Source organism: Pecten maximus, chromosome 7, assembly GCF_902652985.1.
Source record: "Pecten maximus chromosome 7, xPecMax1.1, whole genome shotgun sequence".
NCBI lineage: Eukaryota > Metazoa > Mollusca > Bivalvia > Pectinida > Pectinidae > Pecten > Pecten maximus.
The window spans coordinates 45,871,196-45,897,592 of record NC_047021.1 but is presented as its reverse complement, the minus strand read 5'-3'; the positions used below and the strand labels follow the sequence as shown (position 1 = coordinate 45,897,592).

At 35.1% G+C, this 26,397-nt stretch overlaps 1 protein-coding gene across 1 annotated transcript; it reads left to right on the top strand.

Annotated features, from left to right (window-relative positions):
• Positions 1-1,428: 1,428 nt before the first annotated feature.
• Positions 1,429-2,831, top strand: LOC117331260. The gene is given in 3 exon segments (XM_033889858.1): positions 1,429-2,144; positions 2,325-2,408; positions 2,411-2,831. Coding segments are annotated over 3 exon segments (543 nt in total). The 5' UTR covers positions 1,429-1,955; the 3' UTR covers positions 2,681-2,831.
• Positions 2,832-26,397: the final 23,566 nt, after the last annotated feature.

Genomic DNA, 26,397 nt, shown 5'->3' with positions numbered 1-26,397 from the left:
TGTGGATATGTTGACTATCTAATGTGTGTTCTTTCTTATATATATATATTTATATTTTCACTCAATTCAGACTCAATGAACCTACCACAGTTAACTCGAGTCATTTTTCAATGAACTATATCAAGTCCGGCGTAGGAATACATTTGTTGACCTTAGACTATAACTTAGTGTTATTTTCCCCACTTCTCAGGTACATAAATATACCTCTCTTTTTGCCCACTTTTTAGCACAGGTAAATCATACAGGTAAACACAGGTAAAATTATTATAGAACTGACTATAATTGGTTTTCCATTGTTTTCCTATGTATACACTTTTCTTTGTTCTAAAAAAAGTGGGCAAATGGAGAACACACCAGCCAGCTACAGGTACTGTCCTGGGTTCACAGAAATACCTGTGTAAATTTTGTCATTGTATGGCTTCAAATGATGAAGCTGTGCAAAGCAGGGTCACAGTGTTATAACCTCAGGCCAATTAACAGAACAGTAAGATTATCTCCTGACTTGAAGGAAAGGATTGTAGCTCTCCATTTGAGAGGCCTTAATCAGACCAAAATTACATGTATAAACGAAATACCAGTGTAATTAAGGTGGAAATGTCAAGATAAGTTGTAAAACCATTAACAAATTTGTTAACAGGTTTAAGAAGACCAACTCTATTGAAATGAAGTCATTCTATACTGAAATTAGAAAGTAAAAATAAGCTGTTTCTTATTACATTGTAACCTGTCTAAACCGTATGTCATTGAGACCAAACGTATTGGCTGATTTATGCAGGTGTCCGGTATGTAGAGGTACAATGTTGAATGATATAAGTTCAGAAAAAAATAATGCAAATCAAATTGAGAAATGATGCAGTTCTTATCTTGTTATATTCAAAGATATAAAGACATTGCTTTAAAAATTAATTGTAAAGAAAGAGATTATAGTGAAAAAAATAATAATTTCAGTGTAATCCCAAATGGTATAATGAATGTAAATTCACCATTTCCCAAAACCAACCTATAGCCTTATACCCGTAATTAGTACACATTGTTCTCGTCCAGGAAATAAGATTATAGAGCCTGAGGTAAAATTTGCCTCAGGGCATTTTGACACAGCAACCTATGTAACATTTGGTTCATTCCAGTCTAGCCAACATTCTGATTGAACACCATTCCACTTTGGCCAACATTTCTATTTTCACACCTTGGCCAGGCTTGGTCATACCTGAGTGACCACCAGGTAAGTTCCAGGTAAAAAGTTGTCACTTACCTGTGTTTGGTAAACTTCAAAGATATCGCTTCACACTTTACTATGGCCAATGCACAGATACAGGTGGATTTTCTGGAGAATGGAAGAGGGGGTCACTATCTCCTAAATGCGGGCTATAAATATTCCATTAAGACCAGAAGGAACAATAGAGTGTATTGGAGATGTGTTCGAAGAGATCTTGATTGCACTGCATCATTAACCACTGTTGATAATATTCCTGTTGGGTATTATGGACAAAATCATAACCATCAACCCGACACTATTGGCCTTGCTGCTGATGCATCTGTAGTTAACCTCAAGAAAAGGTGTAGAGATGAAATCACTCCAGTACCATCACTATATGATGAGGAACTTGGACTATCGAGAAATAGGGATTTTGATGATGATGTCAAGACTTTGATAGAGATTTGGAGCATATCAGTGAATCCTCCATCATTTTTGGAGATGGTACATTCTACTCATGCCCTGGACTATTCTACCAGTTATATACTTTACACGGCCAGGTACAACACACAGTGTTTCCATTTATATACGGTCTATTACCAAACAAGACTCAGCAAACATATAATACTTTCTTTAGTGCCATTAGCCAGCTTTTGACCGACAGAAATATTCAGTTGACAGCTCATTCCGTTTTATTTGACTTTGAAGTTGCAGCAAAGAATGCCTTTAGGGCTGTGTTTCCAGCAGTTTCTGTCAAGTGATGTTTTTTCACTATACACAGTGTGTTTGGAGGAAAACACAGTCTTGTGGTCTTGCTACCAGATATAGCAATGGTGATGATGTAAAGACACTTGTACGTAGAGCAGCAGTGCTTCCTTTGGTACCAGTGGGTCGGGTTGAGGACGTTTGGTTCAACGCACTTGAGGATAGTGAGGACCATACTCCAGAGGTAAATGGCACTCAATTTTTAACCTAATTTGAATGTTCGAACCAGAGGCAATTTCATGGCTCTAGGCTTTAGTTATAGAGAAAAAGATGAAAATGTAAATTCTGTGTTAGGCATGACACCAGAAAACAGACAAAATGGTTGTTGATATGTTTACTAATGAAATGATTTGTATTTTTGCAGATGACCAGATTTAAAGATTATATAACAGAAACATGGGTCGAAAGCCATGACAAGGCGACATGGAATCATTTTGAAAATGCTGGGCCCCAAGGACTACAAACCACGTCGAAGGATGGCATAGTAAAGTGAACCGTCTCTGTAGTAGTGCCCATCCAAACATCTATAGCATTATTAAACTAATCAAATCCATTCAGGCAACAAATGAGTCTAAGATCATCCAGCTGGAAGCAGGAGCAAGACCAAGGAGGGAAAAGGCCAAGTATCAGCGCATTGATGCTAGATTGCGCATCCTGAAGGACAGGTTCAGGAATGGTGAACTTGACGTTTATGCATATGCTGACGCAGCATCTCACTGAATTCATCTGAATGAGTAAACCCTAACTATATATTCAAGGAGACGAATTAATATAAGCTTTATACTGTTTAAACCAACTACATATTCGAATGGAAAATGTGAACTGTATAATCTAACCTGTAATATAAACATTTTGCTATCTTATTTATATATGCTATACATGTATTATATTGAGTTACCTTAGTGATATGAATTAAATAATTATGTTTTACATACATTTTGTTTATGAATTCATCATTTTGATAGATAAATATTTTAGATACAATGTAACTGTCGTAGTTTATATAGTATATTTTAAATTATATATATGTTGGTCTTATAATGACTGTGCTGTGAACTACCAGGGTACATATGTTAATTTACCTGCAGTTTGTATTGATATTTTAAATATATGTATGTGTACATGTAAGTGTTAATAACTGTGCTATGAACCACATATTTTTATCTGTATTTTGTATCTTAATCATTAATAAATTATCTTCCAAGTTACTGTGACTTGTTAGTAAAATAAAACATAATAAAATGTGGCAACTTCATTTTCATCTTAGTTTACCTGTGTCTACCTGAGCTGTCAAGTGTTTTGATAGTTATCACCGCTGTTGTTTTAGTAAAATACACCTATTCCACTCTGGCCAACATTTTTCTCTACCTATTTCTCACCTAAAATCTCATATGTTGGCTAGACTGGAAGACACCGTAACATTTACCTGTAAAACTGATCTGTTGGAACTACATCGTTTTCTATTCCCATTCAGTCAATATCTATCATGATATGTGTCACTCATACATTTTATGTAACAGATACAGGTCATGAGTGTACAATGGTTGTTCAAGCCAAATATAAAATCATAAAGTTAATGTTCAAACTTTAAAAAAAAATGACATAAGACCAGCTGCAGTTGGTGTATGGAATGTTTGATAAGTATTTACTTTTTTTTATTTCACTCAAACATGAAAATTATATTAATCTATGTTGATTTACATATTGACCTCTAATACTCTATGCATGCTTCCATTATAATATCAAAGACATAAAGTAATAGTACAAGTTTGAATTTTTTTTTCAAATATTTTTTTTATAATAATGACATAACAGTTTTAATAATACTGTAATAGGAATGGACAATCATATCATTTCAAAAGTGTCAGATATCGACCGTCACAAGTCTGTACCTATATTCTATATGACCTTGGTATAGGTCAGCCTGAGTTTCCTCTAGCCCTGACACCATACCAGACATGGTGTCAGGGCCAGAGGAAACTCGGGCTAGGTAAAGGTAAGGTGTGATGACCAGTTTCCATCTAACAATTAAGGGGTCTTTATCTAGTTAGATGACCGTGTGTACACCTGTCCAGATCTTCACACCTTATAAGGTAATCTTGGAGGAAGGGGTCATTATTGGGGTCAGTGCAAGTCTGCCTTTTCATGGGGGGGGGGGGGGGGGGGGGGGGGGGGGGGGATTGTATCATATATAACTGTTAGAAAAAAGAACTCCATTTATGACCAGGATTTAATGAGGCAGGTATAACAAAACAAAGGTTGTTTACCAAATGGAAAGGGCCTGTTTCCAGTAATGTTAATTCTCCATAGGAACCTGCCCCCATATAATTTCTTATCTAGCTCAACTATAGGAGTAGCTCAACTACAGTTTTTTTCTTTTTCGAAGAATAATTTTACACCTTTCCGACACCCAGATTTCATAATGTCAGTGAAAATGTATTTTTATTAAGTTGTCATTTTGAGCATCAAAGACATAAGGTCGTAAATAAAAGAAGGTTATCTCGAAATTGTAATTCGCAACATAGTATAAATTTCTTTTGATAAATATTTCCAAAACATCATGTTTATTCATAAAACATAAAACAAAAATTTTCTCGGATGAAAATGCACTTGCAGAGACACAATTATGAAGAAAATTGCCATAAAATTGCAATTTTCTCCCATTATATAGTTTTGGATGCAAATTTCCATCACAAAATCGGATAGAGCTTTACTTGTTTCATATGTGTACCAAAAATCAGCTAATTCCATGTGGTGGAACGTTCTCATATCGCCGCCTGAATGTGGTTCTAAATTGAAAGAAAAGGGGAAATGAGTAACAACCTTGTCTGAAACCCTATTATATAGCTTATTATATACAAAATTTTATATTGAATATCAAAGCGGATATTTTCATGACAGTTTTATGATATCTAACGACTAAATAAACAGTATCGATATAAAGAGTTACACTGAGGACACCCTGATACATGAATACTGTTCTATCTCAAGTTGTCCTCTTTTGAATTTTCTGATCGTGTGGCCTTGTACATTTATCCGTATCTTCTTGTCTTTATCTATACGTTTTCGGAATCATTGACTCGACGCTAGCTATTCTTGTCTCACTTTCCTTGTTTTATTGTCCCATCTCCAAAGCGTTGTGGCTCTGTCAGGGTTGGGACCCTGACTTGTCTCACTTTCTTTGTGCCTGCCGACCACGCCACATCGAATAGATAGATTATCCATATGAAATACTTCATTTTGTTCTAAGTAATCAATCAATTCTGCGCTTCTTGGAGGTATTGAATGTGATTTATTATATTGTCTTGTTATTTTGTGTAATTAGTTGTTCGTTATCTATCACACATTTTCGCATAATTGTACCAAACTACTATGTATTAGCTGTTTACAGCAATCATCGGTGGCTTGCTATTTTGTTACTTTATCGACGCTTCATAAACCAATCGTTATTGTTTCAAGGTGGAGGGTAAATGTGTTGGAGAAGGCTGTCAACTATACTTCAAGAAACGTAGTGGCAATAAGAACAGAAGTGCACGCAATGTAAATAGTCCACAATATAAATGGCTCCTAGACACGCTGGTGCAACAAGGATTGATGTCAGCAAAGGAACAAGCACTTATTTGCCAGAAGTGCTACATGAAGTATCTTCGGAACAAAAATCAGCCTGAACCTGAACCCGAGCAGAACCAGGAAATAGAGGACGACTCCCCGTCCCATATCCTGTCGTTGCTGACCCTTCATGATCTTTTGAATGGATCATCTTCACACAAAAAATGCTGTCTCTGTCTTGTTACCTTTGCAATAAATGGAACAAAATCATCAGTCTTACCAAAACGTGCAAGACATCACCTGATCTATTCACACAAACTGTGGTGTCCCACCTCATCCCGCGTCTGCTCCATTCACCTTATTGGTAACGACTTAGATCCGTCTACAGAGGTTGTCCTTGATGGTAGAGGTTCCTTGGAATCTCGGTTACCATCAAAATCGTCCGAAATCATTAATGACCTCCTATCAACCACGGGGACTTGTGAAGTAGCCATCTTGGATTTTTTTATGAAAAAGTGTTTCTCTCACTCTTTTTCATATCTGTGTACATATTCTCAACATACCGAGCAAATACTCTCGTGTTTTTGTTAATTATCTAAAGAAAGTCGAAAATCGGCAATTCAACCATAGGCTAATTCAACCCAAGATTTGAAATGTTCCACCACTTACATGTTGGTGATTTTTCCTCTCATCAATAGCATATTACGTACTGTTTAATAGGATAAAAATTGGTTTGCATCCAACGCCCATAAAAGGGTGTATTCTCTAAAAAAAAACGGTGACCATCATTTTATTAGATTTTCATTAATATTTTACATCACATGCACATTTTATCAACACTTAGACAGCTTCTGAAAGGTACAACTTTGAGGAGCCATAAAAAACAAACCAAGTAACCTAAATCTTTATACTTTATATATTTGTGACCACAACGGCATGGGCAATGCACCACCAACAAATTTGAATCAGAGAAGGGGCCATTTTGGAAACAGGCCCTTTAAGTCTGATGTTAAATTGTAAATCAATATTAGACATTGGATCCGGAATATGCTAAAAAACAAAACAACAACTTTCTTTTGTATTGTATATTAAGATAAATATAAACTGTTGGAAGTAAAGTATTTGAAATATTAAAAACAGTAGTACTTCAAGTACAAGATATTTCCAGTACACAATCAAACTCTACATTTTGAGAGACCAAAACAACTTGCCAAATACATTTTTGTTTATTACCAATTTTCTATTTATTGACGTGGCTTGTTAAAACTCTTCAAATCAAAGGAATGCTATCATACACTTTTCAACGAAGAGCCAGATCTATTCATTTTATATAGGGTTAACTAATAGAAAAAATCAATTATATTAGATGCTGTTAGTAAACCAACTAAAAATGAACCAACAAAATAATAAGATGATATATACAAAGATAAAACAGTAACACATATCTTATTGTTACATGTTTAAGGAGTCTAAATGTATAAGAGTATACATCTATCTATAAACATTATGTATATCTATCTACTTGGTTACAGATACATGTGATACATGTGGACCCAGGTAGGATTGGGGCCTGATAGGACTCCGGGTAAACTTGGAGTGCACTCGGAGTGCACTCCAAGGTTACCTGGAGTCCAAACGGAGTGCACTTTGTGTAACCTTTAGTCTACACTCAACTGTAAGCACTAATTTAGCACAGCACAGACTATTTTTTCAGAAACATATCTAATTAGGAAATTCACACACTAGTTTTTTGCCTTCAAGCCGAATTTTGTGAAATGTACCTAATACTTCTGTGATAGGCACTAATATCGTTTTCAGTGTATATTATTTCCTTCAATGTCTAAAAAAAAGATGAATACTCTCTAATTCTCTCGTTACTGTCTAAAACTACGTGATGTGTCCTATTATTCTTCCATTTTGACTATTTTTCCTGGTCGGTAATAGAAATATTGGACAGTGTCTAAAATTGGAGAAAATGACTATTTTTCTTGGAACAAGGACTAATTTTGAGAGATTTGCCTCGGGCTATTTTATCGCACAGCAACACCAAAGCACCGATAGCTGTATACTATCTTACCTGGACAGCAGTAATTCCTAGCCACCAAGCTCCGTGGCTAACCCTGGCCTGGAACGCTCATCCATGAAACTGTCTTATTAGGGATTTCCATTTCGGATGGAAATCCCTATTGTTTTCGTTATGTTTTTTCTTATTATTATTTTTATTAGGGATTTCCATTTCGGATGGAAATCCCTATTGTTATTGTTATGTTTTTCTTCTTCTTATTATTATTAGGGAATTCCATTTCGGATGGAAATCCCTATTGTTTTCGTTATGTTTTTTCTTCTTCTTATTATTATTATACTTAACACCTCATTTAAACACGTTCGTTCAAAAACGAACTCGGATAGAACGTTCATATTTTAGTATATGATAGAGACATGGGAGCTGCAGTTCACCTTAACATTTTGGTGATCATAATTTCAAAGGTCAAGGTCACAGATCTAAATATAGAATTCTATTTGAACGGCCTTTCCTTCATAAACAATCGTTCTATTACATTCGTGTTCAGTGTATCGTATATATCATGGTCGGGGCTAACTTTTGTCCATTACATGTTTTCAGAGAATGTGTCAAGGTCAAGGCCTCGCTATCAGGTCAAAATTGGGTCAAACATGAAAATCTCTCTTCGATATATTCTTTCTTATCGTAAGGAAGATCATGATCCACTGAGTCGATAGGTGCAATTTTTTTATCATCGGATAAAAAATGACGGAGATATGGCGCTTTGAAAATTTCAAAGTTTTTCCCGCCAAAATTCAAAAATCCGGCACAAATGCACTTAAAATGCTTCTCTTCCGTCATATATACACCTACAGACTTGACTTTTGGTACAACAATAATTTATACGAGTGGCTACAAAACTTATTACTTTTTATTGAACTTGACCTTCATTCAAGGTCAAACAATCCAAAAAACTAAAATTTAAAAAGAATCTTTTAACTCGAGCTCTTTGTTAGTTCGTTTTTGTCCTTGCACAATCGGTGCATCTTGTAGGCTATGGTCAGGGCTAACTTTTCTCCGTAACATGTTATCAGAAAATATGTCAAGGTCAAGGTGTAAGCATGAGGTCAAAAATTCAAATAAAAAATGCCGTAGAAATGGCACTTTGAAAAATGTTTGTTTTCCCGCCAAAATTCAAATTTGTCCCAAAAATGCACTTAATTACCCTCTGTTCCTATATCTTTACATACACAGATATGGATATTTAGCACGTTGATAGCATATACGGATGCCTACAAATTCTATAACTTATCATTGACCACTGAGGTCAAATGATAGACAATCGGAAATTTCAAATTCTCTTTCAAACGGTTTATTTTCATTGTATATGAAAGAAAACGTTCCTTTGAACATGTTTGCAACGTTTCAAGGTCAAATCATCAAGTATATTTCAGAAAAGAGCACTTTGGAAAACATTTAACTGCCAAAATTAAATATTATCCTACAATTACACTTGATTTTTTTCTCCCAATAATCTGACACCTACAGACTTGATACTAGGCAAATCTATAGCATGAATGACTGGGTACAAAAGGTGGGCAAATCTTTGACCTTAACCTTCGAAGTTCAAGGTCACAGACATGGTTGAAAGTAGACTGATCGGTTAAAGAAGGGAAGCGAAGAAAAAAGAAGAGAAAACGAAGAAAAAACGTAGGTAAAACGTACAAAAGCGTTCGTCAGAACGAGAACATGTCTGCGATCATTTTCTTGTTGGAAAATCTTGATCAAATCTAGTTATTAGGGATTTCCATTTCGGATGGAAATCCCTATTGTTTTCGTTATGTTTTTTCTTATTATTATTCTTTTTCTTATTTCCACAGATTTTGTAAACACTTTCATTCAAAAACGAATGAAGATACAACGTTCATATTATAGTACCTGATAGCAAACATCGAGCTGATCATTACACTAACATTTTGGTGACCATAAGTTTACAGGTCTAGGTCACAGATCTAAAAATAGATTTTAAAAAAGAGTTTTTTGAACGATCATAACATCACAAGGAATCGTTCTATTTCATTCACGATCAATGTGTCATGTAGGTCATAGTCGGGGCTAACTTTTATCCATGCCATGTTATCAGAAAATATGTCAAGGTCACGACAAAATGTCGGAAAACAAATTCTGAAACTAAATATTTTTTCATCTTGCATGGAAGAGAATGAACCACTGAGACAAAACGTGCAATTTTGTTGATAATCGGATAAAAAATGACGGAGATATGGCGCTTTGAAAATTTCAAAGTTTTCCCCGCCAAAATTCAAAAATCATGCAAAAATCCACTTAAAATGTTTCAGCTCCTTCATATATGTACATACAGACTTGAAATTTGGCATAACAATAGTATTTAAGAGTGGCTACAAAAGATGCTATTTTTCGTTGACCTTGACCTTCATTCAAGGTCAAATAATCAAATAAATAAATAATTGAAAACTATTCTTTCAAGTCAGGTTCTTTATCTGTTCATTTTTGTCCTTGTATAATCAATGCATCTTGTAGTTTTTTTGTTGGTACGAACTTTTCTCTGTAACATGTTATCAAAAAATATGTAAAGGTCAAGGTCCCAAGACGAGGTCAAATCGAGGTCAAAATTTAAAAATTCAAAATGATTTAATTTTTTAAATGCATTTCAAAGTGCATGATTAATCAAGACGAATTGTGCAAGTTTTATAGTCGTGCGATGAAAAATGACGCAGAAATGGCACTTTGAAAAATGTGCGTTTTCCCGCCAAAATTCAAATTTGTCCCAGAAATGCAATTAATTTCTCTCTTCTCCTATATCTTTACATACACATATTTGACATTTGGCACAGTGATAGCATGTACGAATGCCTACAAATTCTTTTACTTTTCATTGACCTTGACTTCGTTCAAGGTCATGGAGGTCAAATGATGAAAAATCGAAAATTTCAAATTCTCTTAAATACGGTTTATTTTCATCATATATGAAAAAAAACGTTCTTTAGAAGATGTTTGCAACGTTTCAAGGTCAAATCATCAAATATCTCTCAGAAAAAGCCCTTTGGAAAACATTTTACTGCCAAAATTAAATATTACCCTGCAATTACACTTGAAATGTTTTTCTTTCAATACTCTGACAACTACATACTTGATAATTGGCACATCTATAGCCAGAATGACTGGCTACAAAAATTATGCACATCTTTGACCTTGACCATCGAAGTTCAATGTCACAGAGACGGTTGAAAGTCAACTGATCGGTTAAAGAAGGGAAGCGAAAAAAACGAAGAAAAAACGAAGAGAAAACGTAGGAAAAACGTACAAAAGCGTTCGTCAGAACGAGAACATGTCTGCAACCATTTTCTAGTTCTTATTATTGTTGCTGCTAGATCTGTTGACATTGTTGATTTGCATTTCGAGAATTAAAATTCAATGTTTTTCATCAAGTTGGTTTCAGTGTCGTTCATAGTTTTCCCAAATAAAATGAAACATTTCCCCTACCTACCAACCCAATACTCCCATTACTGTTGGGTGGGTCGATCAATGCCAAACAAGGACTATTTTAAGGCTGGTCTAATTAAGATTAGTCAGAAACTCAGGAATGATTGGTTTGGTTTGGTTTATTTTGTTTAACGTCCTATTAACAGCTAAGGTCATTTAAGGACGGCCTCCCGTGCGTGCGACATGTATGCGTGTGGTGAGTGCGTATGTGTGTTTTGGGAGGCTGCGGTATGTTCGTGTTAAGTCTCCTTGTGATAGGCCGGAACTTTTGCCGATTTATAGTGCTATCTCACTGAAGCATACTGCCGAAGACACCCAGCAGCACACCCCACCCGGTCACATTATACTGACAACGGGCGAGCCAGTCGTTCCACTCCAACTATGCTGAGCGCTAAGCAGGAGTAGCAACTACCATTTTTAAAGACTTTGGTATGTCTCGGCTAGGGGACAGAACCCAAAACCTTCCTCACAGCGGCGAACGCTCAACTAAAGGCCAAAAGTGAGGCATTGTCAAGGGAGACATTAGGAAGAAGAAAGTTGTTAAGAAAGAAGAGAAAAGATAAGATCCCAAGTTTAGTCGCCTCTAACGATCATGCAATGGGGACAGCAGGTACAATTCTTACGCCCTACCTGCAGGTCAGACTCAGGAATGATCTGGCAAAGTTTTTAACAAGAAAGTCATTGTGACACACATCTATACAAATACAATGAAATTGTCGTGATATAAAAATATAAGTAAAGAATAAAATTCTTTAATGAACATTTCTGTTTGTTTCTTATCATTTGATCATCACGACAAGCCCCAGGCGATGTACTGGTCATATTGGTACAAAGCGCAATTCTCTTCCTCTTGGATCACAGGGGCACGTGTAGTTTTATATTTAAAAAAAAATAAAACTAGACATGCCCCTGTGCTTGGACGGACCCTGTACTCCAACAATGTTAATGTTAGAGGTTTTATTTTATACGGCGAGAAACTTGTGACGATGCCGTCAGAACGAAAAAGAAAAAGAAATTAAAGCTATATATCGAGACCCAGAATTCTATATCTAGCTGAAGAAGCTAGCTATAGGACGGATCCAAGGTCTAACATAAAAACTGCTCAACGATAGTTTGAATTTTAAACATCTAATACACGCTTTTTTCGTACGAATATTGTTCGAGAAACAAAGAAATAAGCATCCCGTGCCAGTTACACGAAATAGTCTTCCGAGGAAATTAGAAAAAATACTTGTTTCATCATTACATGTGATGTTTTGGTTTATATAACCGGCTCGGTACACAGGTACATAATCATTTTATTTCATACATTGATAAGTTAGGATATCAAATCATAAAGTATTTACGTTAATATTTAACTTACCGAGTCCATAATTAGATTATTTTCTCACCTCAACATCAACTGTCATTTTTTTCCGTCTGCATCCGGGGTTTGTCCTAATTTGTGTGTAGATATTACTGCACACACGTGAGTTCCCGAGCTCGCAGACTGGACCAATTTATACTTTAATTTGCCTCATTAAAATTAAAATAGCACTTGCATTTCCGTATCAGTTCTAAGTGGGCAGGAGTTGTTGCAATTCACTAATGAATATTATTGTTTATTTGTAGCACATGCAGAATATAACTGTCACGTGTACATATATATTTTCGACTGTTCTATATTACAATAATACCGTATAAATGAGCACGGGATGTGAACGTTCTTTTTGTGATGGTTGTGGTGCGATAAACATAGTTCAACACAGGATATAAAGTTTACTGATATTTATTAATCCAAATGAAAAATCCTGAAGGTACAATACAATCCAATGAAGTTTCACCCATCTTCCACACTATCGCCGGCGCATTCACACCTAACAGTTCACACACATTTACATCCAAAATATGTACATCCAAACGGCACTAAGTCCGTTTAGACTGAAAACTACTGGAAAAACTGCTCATGCAAAACGCGCAAGTCTTTTATATCCCCTGAGAGTTAATTAATATGTATAAATTGACGATGTGGTCAATTGACCAATCCTGACTTTTACCCCGAAATATGGGCGTCTCTACACCCCTATAACGTCATTTCTAATTTAAGCCCTAGGCACTGGTCCCACGGACCATGTGCAACATATCCATGACTGACTTTCAGGTGCTACCGTTTGGTTATTTGACATAGACAACAAATGAAGGCCGTTAATCTTAAACAGGTTAATTAAAACAACTAATCTAAGGGAAGCAACTCGCATAGATTTGGCTGACTATAGCGTATAGCTTTAACTACTCTAGGTAACTTTGAACACATAACATATAAAACTTGTCTATTTCCTAGTTCACTACATTATTGATATTAGGGGCGATGGCCACCAAATGACCACAGGGACTTGAGAATTAGTTACAGTATACATGTATTTGGACCTCCCCTATTGTGTATCACAGGGACTTGAGAATTAGTTACAGTATACATGTATTTGGACCTCCCCTAGTGTGTATCACAGGGACTTGAGAATTAGTTACAGTATACATGTATTTGGACCTCCCCTATTGTGGAAAGCACATTTTCATAATCTTGCCCCCCAAAACGTCTGAAAATGTGCTATTCACGATAGGGAAGGTCCAAATAGTCTGACTTTCTCCTATTGGGCGAACCAGAATACTATTTCGATTGTTAATTTTTTTCAGATATAGCAACGGAGTTTACGTAAGAATTAATTCTGTCATAATGCGTTATATTCTATTTGATTTGCAGGAGATTGATAAATAAATGATATATTAATTTTTAAGTCGTTAATTGTACTTGAATACTAAAACAAACAAGGAGCCGCAAAGCTTGGCATTATCCCCCGCGCCCCGCAGTTGGTATGAAAACCCAAATACATGTAGGTCCTATATATCAAGCTCAAAGTAACAGTTATTAAGGAAACAGTAATTTGGTATTTTTGATTAAGTTTCCATGGTGACAGAAAAAATACCGAAAATGGAAGGTCTTCAATAGCAAAAGGCACAACTAGGGCACTCTCTAATTATCTCTCATTGAATCGAGCATATCTCTAATTGAATTAAATTATCTTCAATTACGAACAAATAGGGAAAAGGAATTAAAGTTAGGTGCAATTGATTTAAAGATAGGTCTAATTGAATTGGAGAGAGGTTTAATTTAATTAAGAATTTGTTGTATTTGAAGATAGGTTTAATTCAAAAAGAGATAGGTTCAAATAAATTAGAGATATGTTCAATTTAATTAAAGATAGGTTCAATTCAATTGATATGTACAAATAATTGGACCCATCTTCAATTAAATTGAACCTACATATTGTATTTTCAATCAAATTGAACCTATCTTCAAATAATTGAAGATAGGTTCAATTAATTGAATATATGTTAATTTGGCGTTCCATACACCGCAGGTGGGAGGTGCTACAGGATTACTTTGTCAGATCCACGGGGAATTATATAGGACTGTCCTATAAAACAAGAGGCCACTGGTCGGCTCTTTTTCTATCGGATATGATTTTGCCGATTGCGACCTCTTATGCTAGTCGTTTCGGGAGTCCCGAAAAGGACGTTTCGGTACTTAATGCAGATTCTATTATTATTGTGTTTTCATTGCATTTTTAAGTGACTATAATTGCATCAACAATATAGCATTGGTATATAATGCTATCATGCTTACTAACCACGACTCCGGTTAATGTCCCTTACGTTTACTGTAGACTACCACGTGATAACGTTAAAATGATCAACACAAAAACAGCAAAACTCTTGCTATTTTTTTTTATTAATATCAAATAATCATAATATACCATTCATAATGATAAATATACCATTACTATATAAGATGAAAAATAATCTAACTCCAGATTTTTGGAATATTCTATCTGCATGTGTAGGTATACGGTAATGAACTATTTGTACTATATAATATTCTAGTGCCCCAATCTGTTGGTCTAAAAACACCCCTTCTGCATTGAAAAATAGAAATAATTTTGTCATACCTAAATTTAGGCTTTCTAATACAATTTCATCCTTTTTTACCTTCAACTCTTCGTCTTTATTAAAATAATAATAATAACAACAGATCTTCTCCTAGCTAAATACGACTTATTTCGTTTTAACCTGATACAAAATGCTGAATGTATTTGTGGTAACCCTTGCGAGAAGCCTTTCAATTTTTCTTTATATTTCTACATCTCTCTATCTTCACGTATTTCTATACATGTAAATATTTCTCTATCTTTACGTATTTCTATACCTTTACACATATATTTCTCCAACTTAACGTATTTCTATACCTACATGTATATATATGCGTCTCAATTTTGAATACGTAATGATTTAACAAACCTAATACGAAATAAAAAAAAAAGTAATGAAATCACCCTGTATAGCCTTTATTTCTCGGGCATGTGTTGTTACATACCAATTTTGATTTTGATTGTAATACTTCTGTAATAGAAGTTTGAAATTACGAACCAAAAACAGTAAAGAATAAAGAATAACGTGTTTAGGTACGATCATTAAAGAAAATAACCATCAGTGCTGGTTTAAAGAAAACACTGCGCTTAGGGGTTAAAACAATGCTGTTTGTATTATCGATATATTTGTTGTCATAATCAAAATATCAGAAGCGTAATATAGGTGTTTATAGTGATGTTAATTATGCATTAAAAAAAATAAGGTGTTTATTCTAATTTTGAATGGAAGTACCGAAACGACCCGGACTACTACCGAAACGACTTCCGAAAAAGTACCTAAACAAACTTGTTACCGAAACGACCTGACACCATTTCGAATCACTAATTCTTTGGTGCAGCTTGCGCCCGAAATCCAGGCGCAACGAAATATGCTTGAAAAAAAACCCACTTAAGTCGTTGACAGGTCATTACAACGATGTCTACGCCTCATTTATGCAATATATATCCCATATGTATGTCGCAGACACAAATATAAAGTATAATCTGGTATAGAACACAAACAATATATGTCCATGTCGCTGTAGCACTTTTCTAGCCAGTTTTAAAAATGGCTGCCTAAAGGTCGATACAAAATAGTCTTGCATATTTCAAACGGAACGAAATGATACGGTTCTTGTTGTATTCCGCTTGTAGGACATAGCTTGTATTCCATATTTGTATTTACTACCGGCAGTATTGTCTGCTTTAGCTCTGCTTCGCTTCGGAAGAAGAAAACTTCATAATTTGTGTGTTTGCTACGAAATTCTTCTCATTTAATCATGGTATTATGGAAAGGAATGTATAATGGACCCTGTTGATCATTTAAATGTAAGTTGACACGCTATATTTTTTTCAAAAAACGAACTTTGAAAATTTCATCGTCAGCATCGGGAAAATGAGCTATGGACAGTTACAGTAGAGGTTACACGGCGCCTGTCAAAAGTATCTCGCCCTGTAAAACCTTTAACATTGTTGGAGTAGGGACTTGAAGTTATCACCGACGGCCGGATTTGATAACAAAATACATTGATATACCAGAGACATATTTCGCCGCGATTTTGGGGTCAGAGGTCGAGCGGTTAAACTTTTGTAAACAAAACATGGCGGCACCTACAGCCCTCACCGCTTTCCGTCGATGAACGTCGTCATTTTGAGGATATTTTTGTGCAAATCGAACGTTATCATTAATGGGAAAATTACTCAGATATTATATTCTACATATTGTGTCGTTTGCAGCTGAAATACTACATTCTAATCACTAGAAACATCAAAGTTTAATACCGCGGCATATTCCAATTCCCGTGAAATGTTTACAAAACGCACGCGGGGAAAAGTTAACGAAACGTCAACGAACTGAACGTTCCTGGTATTGTATTTATTCATATCATCAGTATCACATTTGTGAAAATTATGATATATATACATGCTAATATCGTTGTAAAGAATACAAACAGAAAATATCCAGATCCATCGGTAGCGTTGGTCCTCACATCCTATTGATTCAAACATATCACCAGCAGCAGTATATCTTTAATTAGAGGATGATGCTTCGTGTGCAATTGACTAACGGTAACCCCACAGGTACAGGTATAAGCTTAGGTTTTAGATATTTCATAAACAAATTTCACATCTCTGCGTCCCCTAAATGCCACACACATGTGCTATATATATATATAGTAGCCAGAATTCACCTGCAATGCATTTAATGATCAGTTGCCAACAAATTAAATTTGACCAATGGTTATTCATGTATTTCATGGAGGTACACCTCCAAAGGGCATTAACATCCTGAGCGGTGTCCTATAAACTCGCATTACCTTTGAAATACAAGTATCTCTTGAATTTGAAACATAAACAAACAAAAACAAATAAACAGAAACAAAAGCATGCATTTTGTCTCGTTTGTAACCTTCTTTTATCCCATAACCAAGCTTGTTTCACAACTGATATGGCACGTGATAAAATGCGTAGCAGTGTGTTATTGTTTTTGTTTACACACCGCAGTGTGTAACCACTTTCTAAGCCTCCGATTGGTCATTTGTGACCTCCAAGGAATCTGATTGGCTAACCTCTGGCTTTTGACCACGGACTATTTTACTACTCTCACTTATCTTCTCTTTTTTTTTTTACCGCCTGTCTTCAAAAGATCAGCATGGACACGTTTTGTGGATTTTTCAGTGCTCAACATAAGCATAACTGGGTGAGAGGGGTGTCCTCATGCAAATGTCGATTAATCTGGGGTTTGTGTCGAACGAAATATAATTTGATGATGATAAAATAGACGACGCACGGAAGCGAGATATTGCATCGATTATAGGCCTACAAGTAGCGAATCAAAACTGACCCCCCCCCCCCCCCCCCCGCCTTGATTCTAGATATGCAGTGGATCCCGATAGCAATGAATGGATTATAAAAACAATGAACAAATGTAATACAAAATGGTTAAATCGCTGTCTCTAAATCGTAGTCATTTGAATGAAACGGTCGCACAATCTAACGTAACTGTTAGTGTTAGGCAGCTTCCCTTTTAGTTGGGTGTCATTCGGTACGGATATTGTACCAACAGAAAAAAATCAACGAATAAACGCAAGTTTTTTTATCATTCCACTTACCTTTATTACGAATATATTCATCCCAAACACAAAAATTTAAAAATCATCTTGGAACATTTGTCTCATGTCAGTAAACTGATGAGATTTCGTGTAAACACACTGACAAACGTAAACTACATAGGCCTATATTGCTCAACACTCCAGCTCGGTTTCCGAAATATTTGTTGAAATGCACGATGTCTTGAATGAATAAATCTCAGAATGAACATTTAACATCACAATATCTAGTAATAGCATACCTACGAAATCCAGGTAAGGACCGATAATTGAATCTGACAATGATTAGTCTAATATTCAGCGGTGACGTTCGACTTCGCGATGACGGTGTCGTCTTCGAATATTTCGAGCGGAGTTATTTAAACAAGTTACCTTTTTATAAATTACACAGATACAAGGACTTTCAAACTTAAATTTCGTTTTATAAAATAATATCATTTACAAATATAGTACAGAAGGTATGAGTCTTGCATCTAAAATAGATGATAAGCTTTCGTTCATAACGACCTATATTTTGTCCCGTAGTGATTTGGTTCACGGAATTTAGTTGCTACGTTGGGAGAATTTGAACTTGACATGCTTACATTTGTCAGTAAAGAAGCTATGGGATAAACAAGTTCCCCTACTCGTGACGATTGTTTATCATTTTAATCCAACTCTCGTTAGTTAATTTTCTAATTTTGAAAAGACACGAGTTTTCTAATTTTGAAAAGACACGAGCTTTAGCGAGTGTCTTTTCAGAATTAGAAAATTAACTAACTCGAGTTGGATAAAAATGATAAACAATCTCCACTCGTTGGGAAACCTCTATATCCACTCCCGACTGATCTCTTGATCTACAACTTAGCTACAAGTTTTATGTCACATATACCATTTAAGTCATTGTTTATATTTTTTGTCAAATAAGAATATAGAATATATCTAAATACATGATAATGAAGTTGATGGCAGTGATCAATATCATTTACAACTGATACTGAACTAAAAAGTTGTGATCAACAGTTTCTGATATGCTATTATCACATAGGTCTCATATTTAAACTGTTTAAAACAGTGAGAGTACATATATGTCTCTGGTGTGATGAAACATACATTTGTTTTTAAGTCTATTTCAGGTCACTTAAAAATAGAACTTAATGTAACTATATTTGTATGACTATGGCCAGTACAACATCCAGACTTGGGTGGCGGGGTGGCCTAGTTGTAGTACACTTGCATTTCACCAAAGTGGTAAGGGGTTTGATTCCCAATTGGATGTGAAAATGTGTGGGTTCGCCTGCCCTACCACATGGGGTTTTCTCAAGATGCTGCTTTCTCCCACAGTAGATCCCCTTGCACGCTTCCAATGGGACCAACACGAGCAATTAATATAAGTTGGTATATCTTGTTTTGCAATAATTGTAACATGAATAAAGTTCACGTTTTTCAATATCAAGACATAAAGCAACATCCAGGTTTCAAGCATAGGGATGTATCTTCAAGCTTACCATATTCATGGCTGGTATATAGATATGTTCGCCATGATAACAAATTAAAATGTAGAAAAGCTATATATATCGATATCTAACATAATTATATGACAAAGCAATTAAATATAGAGCAGACAGGGAAAATATATTCTAGTGTTGCAAAGGAGGAAGCAGGCATTCGACAATGACACATGTGTAGCATGGTAAAGTAAAGCTCATAGTTAAGTGAACTGCAGATCACTACCATTATGGTGAAGTGAACCCCATATGGTGAAATGAAATTGCCTTATATTTTGTTTTCAACTAATTTTTCCTTCCTTATTTTTATTCACTTTATTATTTTCTTCCACAAAGGATAAGAAAAGTATGGATCCGGATTTATGGTGGGGCACAGGGATTCACTTTACCATTGTGGTAATGTAAAACATGTTTACTTTTTCTTACTTCATGGGCCTCTGGTTTCACCTTATTAACTTTTTCACCAATCCATAATCTAAAGATTGGTGAAAATAATTATTAGTAAGAAAATAGAAAATTGCTTTATTTCACCAATAGCGCCTCTCCTTAAATTGCCTGGCCCTGGACATATTTTTTTTTGCTGTTTTTGTGTTCAAAGGAATGAATCATGTACATGTGTGATCTAGAAAATAGTTGGTGAAAAAAAAGTTAATTTGTAAGGAAATACAGTAGACAGTAAAGAAAGGAAAATTATGCCACAAAATTGATGCAAAGTTTATGATAACCAGATGGAATTCAACTTTGACAAATTATAGATCTTAATCCTGGTTTGGCTTCTGGTAAGGGATTTGTTTGCTCGCTGCATTTATTGTCCTGTGAACAGCCAGTGTCATTTTAAGGTGGAGTCTCCTTGTTGTAGTTGGCAACTACCTTACTGAACAACATACAGGAGGCCTGTCACATGCCATCAAGAGCAGTTATAGGGTGAAGTGTCTTGCCCAAGGGCACAGCCATGACAGCCCAGACCAGACTTTTGAGCATCTAATGATTATAATTACATTATGTTGCACTTGATACAGTGATTACCTAGCTCATTGTTCCACATACAAGATTTTTAATTACCAGGTATATGTCTTTCTCTTCATGCAATGCCACATTAGTTTACATGTTGATGAAACAAATTACGACACAAAACTGTTATAGAACACATGTCAGTCTCATTATCATTAATCAATCAAATGCATATCATTGATGAAAATGTCAAAAAATTATGAAGTTGTGGTTCAATAGTACTTTGACATTAGGGTATAAATTGATTTCTTTCATAAACTAGATTGTACATGTGTATTCTAATTAATTACAATGAATTATATCCCAAAAATAGGCAATGGCTTGGTCAATATTATATTCCATCTTCATTTTCCATCATTTGCATAAAATTATCTCTGTCACTGAGCAGAAACAAATTATCCATATTTGAGGAAGGTATTTAGAAAAAAACAGACATTATATAAATAAAGTGATATAATCTACAGATGTACCTGAATATGTATATTATGGTTTTGGGGAACAAAGGACATTGCTTTTAAGGAACATTCCTCTCAAACAAGCACAACAGGAAAGGAAAAATACAACTAGACATGGACTTGAACTCATAATCAGGACCTCTGAACTTGAGCTAAATGATGCCAGCGTTGAAGATTTCAAGATCATATTGGTCATTCAGACGTGTGTAACAAAAGGTCAAATAAACTAGTAAGTTTTACACCAGTCTGAAACACAATAACAGCAATACATAATTTCATATGAATGAATCAATTTACATCTGATCTGTAATTTTTTTTCTTCAAACCTAGAAAATGAACATTATAAGAAATAAAACATTTTATTTTTGTACTACTAGGATAATGTACAGGATAATTTGGAATGTATAATATTGTCAAATTTGGCATATTGATTCAAGCTTACAAATAGATAAATGAATAAATAATGATATTTGTTGCATGTTACATGTAATACCTCGGAATACATTGAAGGGATAAATCATTTCATGACCAGCTATACCAGCCCATTGTCATGTAAAACTTGATATACAAGATCTTAAAATATTTTTGCTAATCTCTTTAATTTGAGAGCTGCTCTTAAGTTAAAAATTAGATTGAAAAAAATTGAGTAGGGTATGATAATTACAGGCTTTAAAAGAACAAAATATGTTTCAATATAAATTACATGTACTCTGTTTTCGAATTCAACTTCATTAGCTCTATTATAATTACAAGTGCAATTTGATGGTGAATCATGAACAAGAGAACTAACAAAAATAATGTATACATAGGCTAACATTATATGTTGAACCAGAGACATATATACAGAGAGATTGGCAGCTCTCTATTTGCCCTTGTGTTTACATAGTGGCCCCTGACCTTCCCACAATCCTTTGCGGTCGCTCGGTTCAGTCTTCACTAGACGCCATATTGGAGAAAACTTGAAAACCAGACACATAATTATCGATAATTTCTATTTGAAATCATCACCAAGATCCAATTATGTGCTTTAATTTTATTAATATCAAAGTGCAGAAGTGTCATCAATATGAAATATATCACAATTTGCTGTCCAAGTGTTTGTATTTTGAGTAGTCAAGCACAACGCAGGAAAGATCGGCGGGAATCTCCAATTTTCGAAAAGTCCCTATGGGGTTTTCGAGAATACGGATAAATGACAACAATGTGCATGATAATCAAGACCACATTCCATAAGTATGATAGTTTTTGGTTAATGTGGTAACTTTTGTAGTGGCCTAGATAAAACAATGTGCTTTTTGTGTCGTTTAAAATTGACGATGTTTTGGTCGGACGTAATGGCTGCTTAATTACAAAACTTGGACATGTCGAATAGAACCCAATGGATATTTAGAAAATACGGATAAATGGCTACAATGTGCATGATCAATAAGACTATATCCCATAAGAATGATAGTTTTTGGTTAATGTGGTAACTTTTGTAGTGGCCTAAATAAAACGATGTGCTTTTTGTGTGCGTTTAAAATTGACGATGTTTTGGTCTGACGTAATGGCGGCTTAATTACAAACTTGGACATGTCGAATAGGACCCAATGGATTTTCGAAAATACGGATAAATGACAACAATATGCATGATCAATAAGACTATATCCCATAAGTTTGATAGTTTTTGGTTAATGTGGTAACTTTTGTAGTGGCCAAAATAAAACGATGTGCTTTCTGTGTGTATTTAAAATGACGATGTTTTGGTCTGACGTAATGGCGGATTAACCAGAACATGTCGAATAAGTTCCAATACTACGATACACACATGCGCATAGCCCGATTTACCTGCGCTCGCGTGTGTTTGATAGGAGAGAGGATGCTCTCGATAAGGGATATGCTTGAGTGGTCACGAATAAAGGGAGCCACTATGTGTACGGGGAAATAGCGATGTTACTAATCTCTCTGTATATATGTTTCTGGTTGAACCACAAAATGCTAAATTATTACAGTAGTGATAACCATGTGTTGATAATCAGGTGGTCAACTGATAAAAGATTATGTAACAACAGTATATATTAATTTGTGTCAATTTCAATTAGACATGAAATTGAATCATGAAGGCCAGCTGAAGATTCTGTACATGCTGCATGTCAGCCATTTTACCAAGGCCTGTGGTGTTACGTTCGTTTTTGTATACTTAAAAAATGACACACATTTTAGAAATAACATATTGGTTTAAGTTTCTTGCTTGAAATCGATTATATAGTTTTCCCCCATTTAAAGCTGCCAGCTAAGCTTACATATTCTATATCGGAACTGGACAGCTGAAACCTACCAAACACAGGTCCTAGCCTCGTCTGTCAATACATCCAATATATAATCTTGGATGTATTGACAGACGAGGCAAGGACCTGTGACCAAACAGCTGATGTAGGACCAATGTCCGATACATTCATTGCTAAAATAAACGGTGACATTGGAAAAAGATGTTAGTATGAGTATCTCTGATGACAAACAGCATGATTTAGGCATGTAAAACTTACTGTCATTTTTTCTAAACGGAGAAAACACTGCTAAAACGTTCACCTCCTTAGTGTTCCAGTGTTGTTGCGGGGAAAAGTTTAACCGCTTGACCTTTGACCTGCGGTAAATGACCCGGATCAAAGATAGCGGAGGGGAATTATGCAAAACGTCTACACACTCGTCCAATAACAATGAAATTTTGCATGGATAAAGGTCTTATCTGTACAGTATCAGAGACTTGTATATATACAAGTCTCTGACAGTATGTTACAGAAATAATAATAATAATAAAAAACGACTTCCTGGACGTGCAAAAACCTCCCTGGACACTCGCGTGCCGACCGCAGGCGGAATACAGGGCAACTTCATCGTATCTTCGTAAGATTTAATGGTAAAATTTAGTATTATGCACTCGTCCGATGTTACAGAAAACAATAATGAAAAAAATATGAATTAACGACGTCCTGGACACTCAAATGCACGCTGCACTGCAACTTCAGTGGTGCTTTCCGTATAATAAAATCATTTGATCGAAGTGAAATTTTGCATAAGAAATAACGGTAAAAGTTTGGATCCCTTTGATATCCCACACAACTCGGCGACTCTCAGCAGGCAAAACGTTTCTGATTGGTTGACCAATCAGTGTACATCGCTATTTCGAATACAAACGTCCGATTGGGGTACGATATCGGTGTAGTGTTTCGAGTAGGCGGGGTTTACCCGCGAAATTCATCGATGAAACACGAGTTTGAAATTTTTTGGTATTTAACCGGATTTTGTCTTTTTACATAAAGGACCAATTATCATGAATTTGACAGTTTTACCCAAAAGATAAAAATCACTTGTAAAATTTTGGTTATTTACATTCAAGTGCATTCAAGGGTCCCGATTCATCGGTCCATTAGGAAAAGTTACCTAAATCAGAGACCTATAAACAAAACAAATGACGGTTATACTGTGAATATCTAGTGTTAAGGACAGTGCTACTTGGTTTTAGTTTACTTGTTAAACTCCTTTTTTATTTATTGATCAATTTCAACACGGGTTTCAAATAATTGTTGCTTGATAGTTACTGTATCGCGTTTAGTCAAATTTGTTGTGTAATTCATTATGAATATTTAGTTTTTGCCAGGTGAAATTTAGTAAACAAAACGAGAAAAAGATGGCAGGTATACTGTGGTATACTATCGCCTGTTTTGTTTTTAACTGGAAGGTGTATATAATTTAAACTATCCATTAATTATATTCAATTCAACTTGAATATCATATTTATAATTAGATTAGTGATTTGATAGCTATAATCTGTAGAATTTTATATAGTATAATCATGACTTCTGTTAACATTGATCTGATGAATAATAAAGCCATTATTGAAAGAAATGCATTAATTGGAATAAATTGAAAAAAGCATAAATCAGTCTAATTTAAGTAAATTAAATATACTTTTTGTAAATTATTTAGTGTTTCAAAACAGATATTTGATACAGGATTGCAGGGATTGATCGAGGAATGAGTGTGTTGGAATAATAGCTATGATATCTTTTGCACGTAGCAAAACATTAAATACTGCGGTATATATTTTATTGTATTGTGGGGGAAATTAATAAAATCGAAAAGTAATATTTTTTCCCCATTATGACCAATATATATTTTCATAAGATGTTTATGGTATATGTTATATTAGTTTATAATTACATGTAATGTTTATTTATTTAACTGATTTTATACTATCCCCCCCCCCACATCACAACCTTTTGGGCATTGATCACACCTTACCTTTGATAAAAGCATTCACACCTGGTCATGGGGCATCTCCTAATAAACTCAAAGGGGGGGGTCCATTCAGAGTATATACCTGTATGTACCTGTACTTCTGGGTCTACAGAAAAAAATATTGTCATGGTGATCACCTGGGCTCCCCGACTCCATCCAAACCATAGGGACATTGACCACACCTTTATTACCTTTGAGATATACATGTACATCAATCAACAGGTGTGTCTCATTGTCAACACCTGTCCTGAGGCTGGCCATGTCCATCTCCCCAAATCACTAGAGTTCACTAAAGGCATGCTGTGCAGTATACAATCTAAATATTTACCTGTACTCTGGAAGACAAAAATCACTCAGGTGTGTCCTCATTCCCTAATTAAACTTAATGGGTCCATTCATATTTAGATATATATGTTTTTAGGTTAATTTTAAATTTACGAATCTGTTTAGTATATGAATTTACTACAGGGTAGTTGAAATTTGAATGTTTCAAAATTAAATCTTATAGAAGCTTCTCTGCCTATTCTATACCATAATGTATCAATACTTTAGACTTTTGCTATAGCATTTGTCTAATAAACAAGAAATATCTCTAAAAAAAGATAAAAGGCATAGTTTTAATCGAGGACAAAAGCCCCCCCCGGACATTAGCCCGCCCCCCCCCCCGGACATTAGCCCCTAGGACAAAAGCCCCTCCGGACGAAAGCCCCCCCCCCCCGGACATTAGCCCCCCCCCCCCCCCCCCCCCCCCCCCCCGGACAGAAGACAAAGCCCCTTCTTTATAAATTTAGCTGGTATACTTTAAATAAATGTGTACTTTTGAAAAACAGAAACTATATATATATATATTGTTGTTTTTATCTCTGAAATTTGGAGAATAATTGTGTGGAAAATGAAGGTCCTTGGTTCAATGTCAGTGTAGCATTATATGTCTGTGGTTAAACATAATTTATTTTTTCAAACTTAATATTATTAAGTCAGCTAAAAATTTCAGGAAAGTTCTCCATGATGAACAAATTGTTACTGATTACACATAATTTTTGACTTCCTAATATACTGCAAATATTGCTAATCAAAGAAAT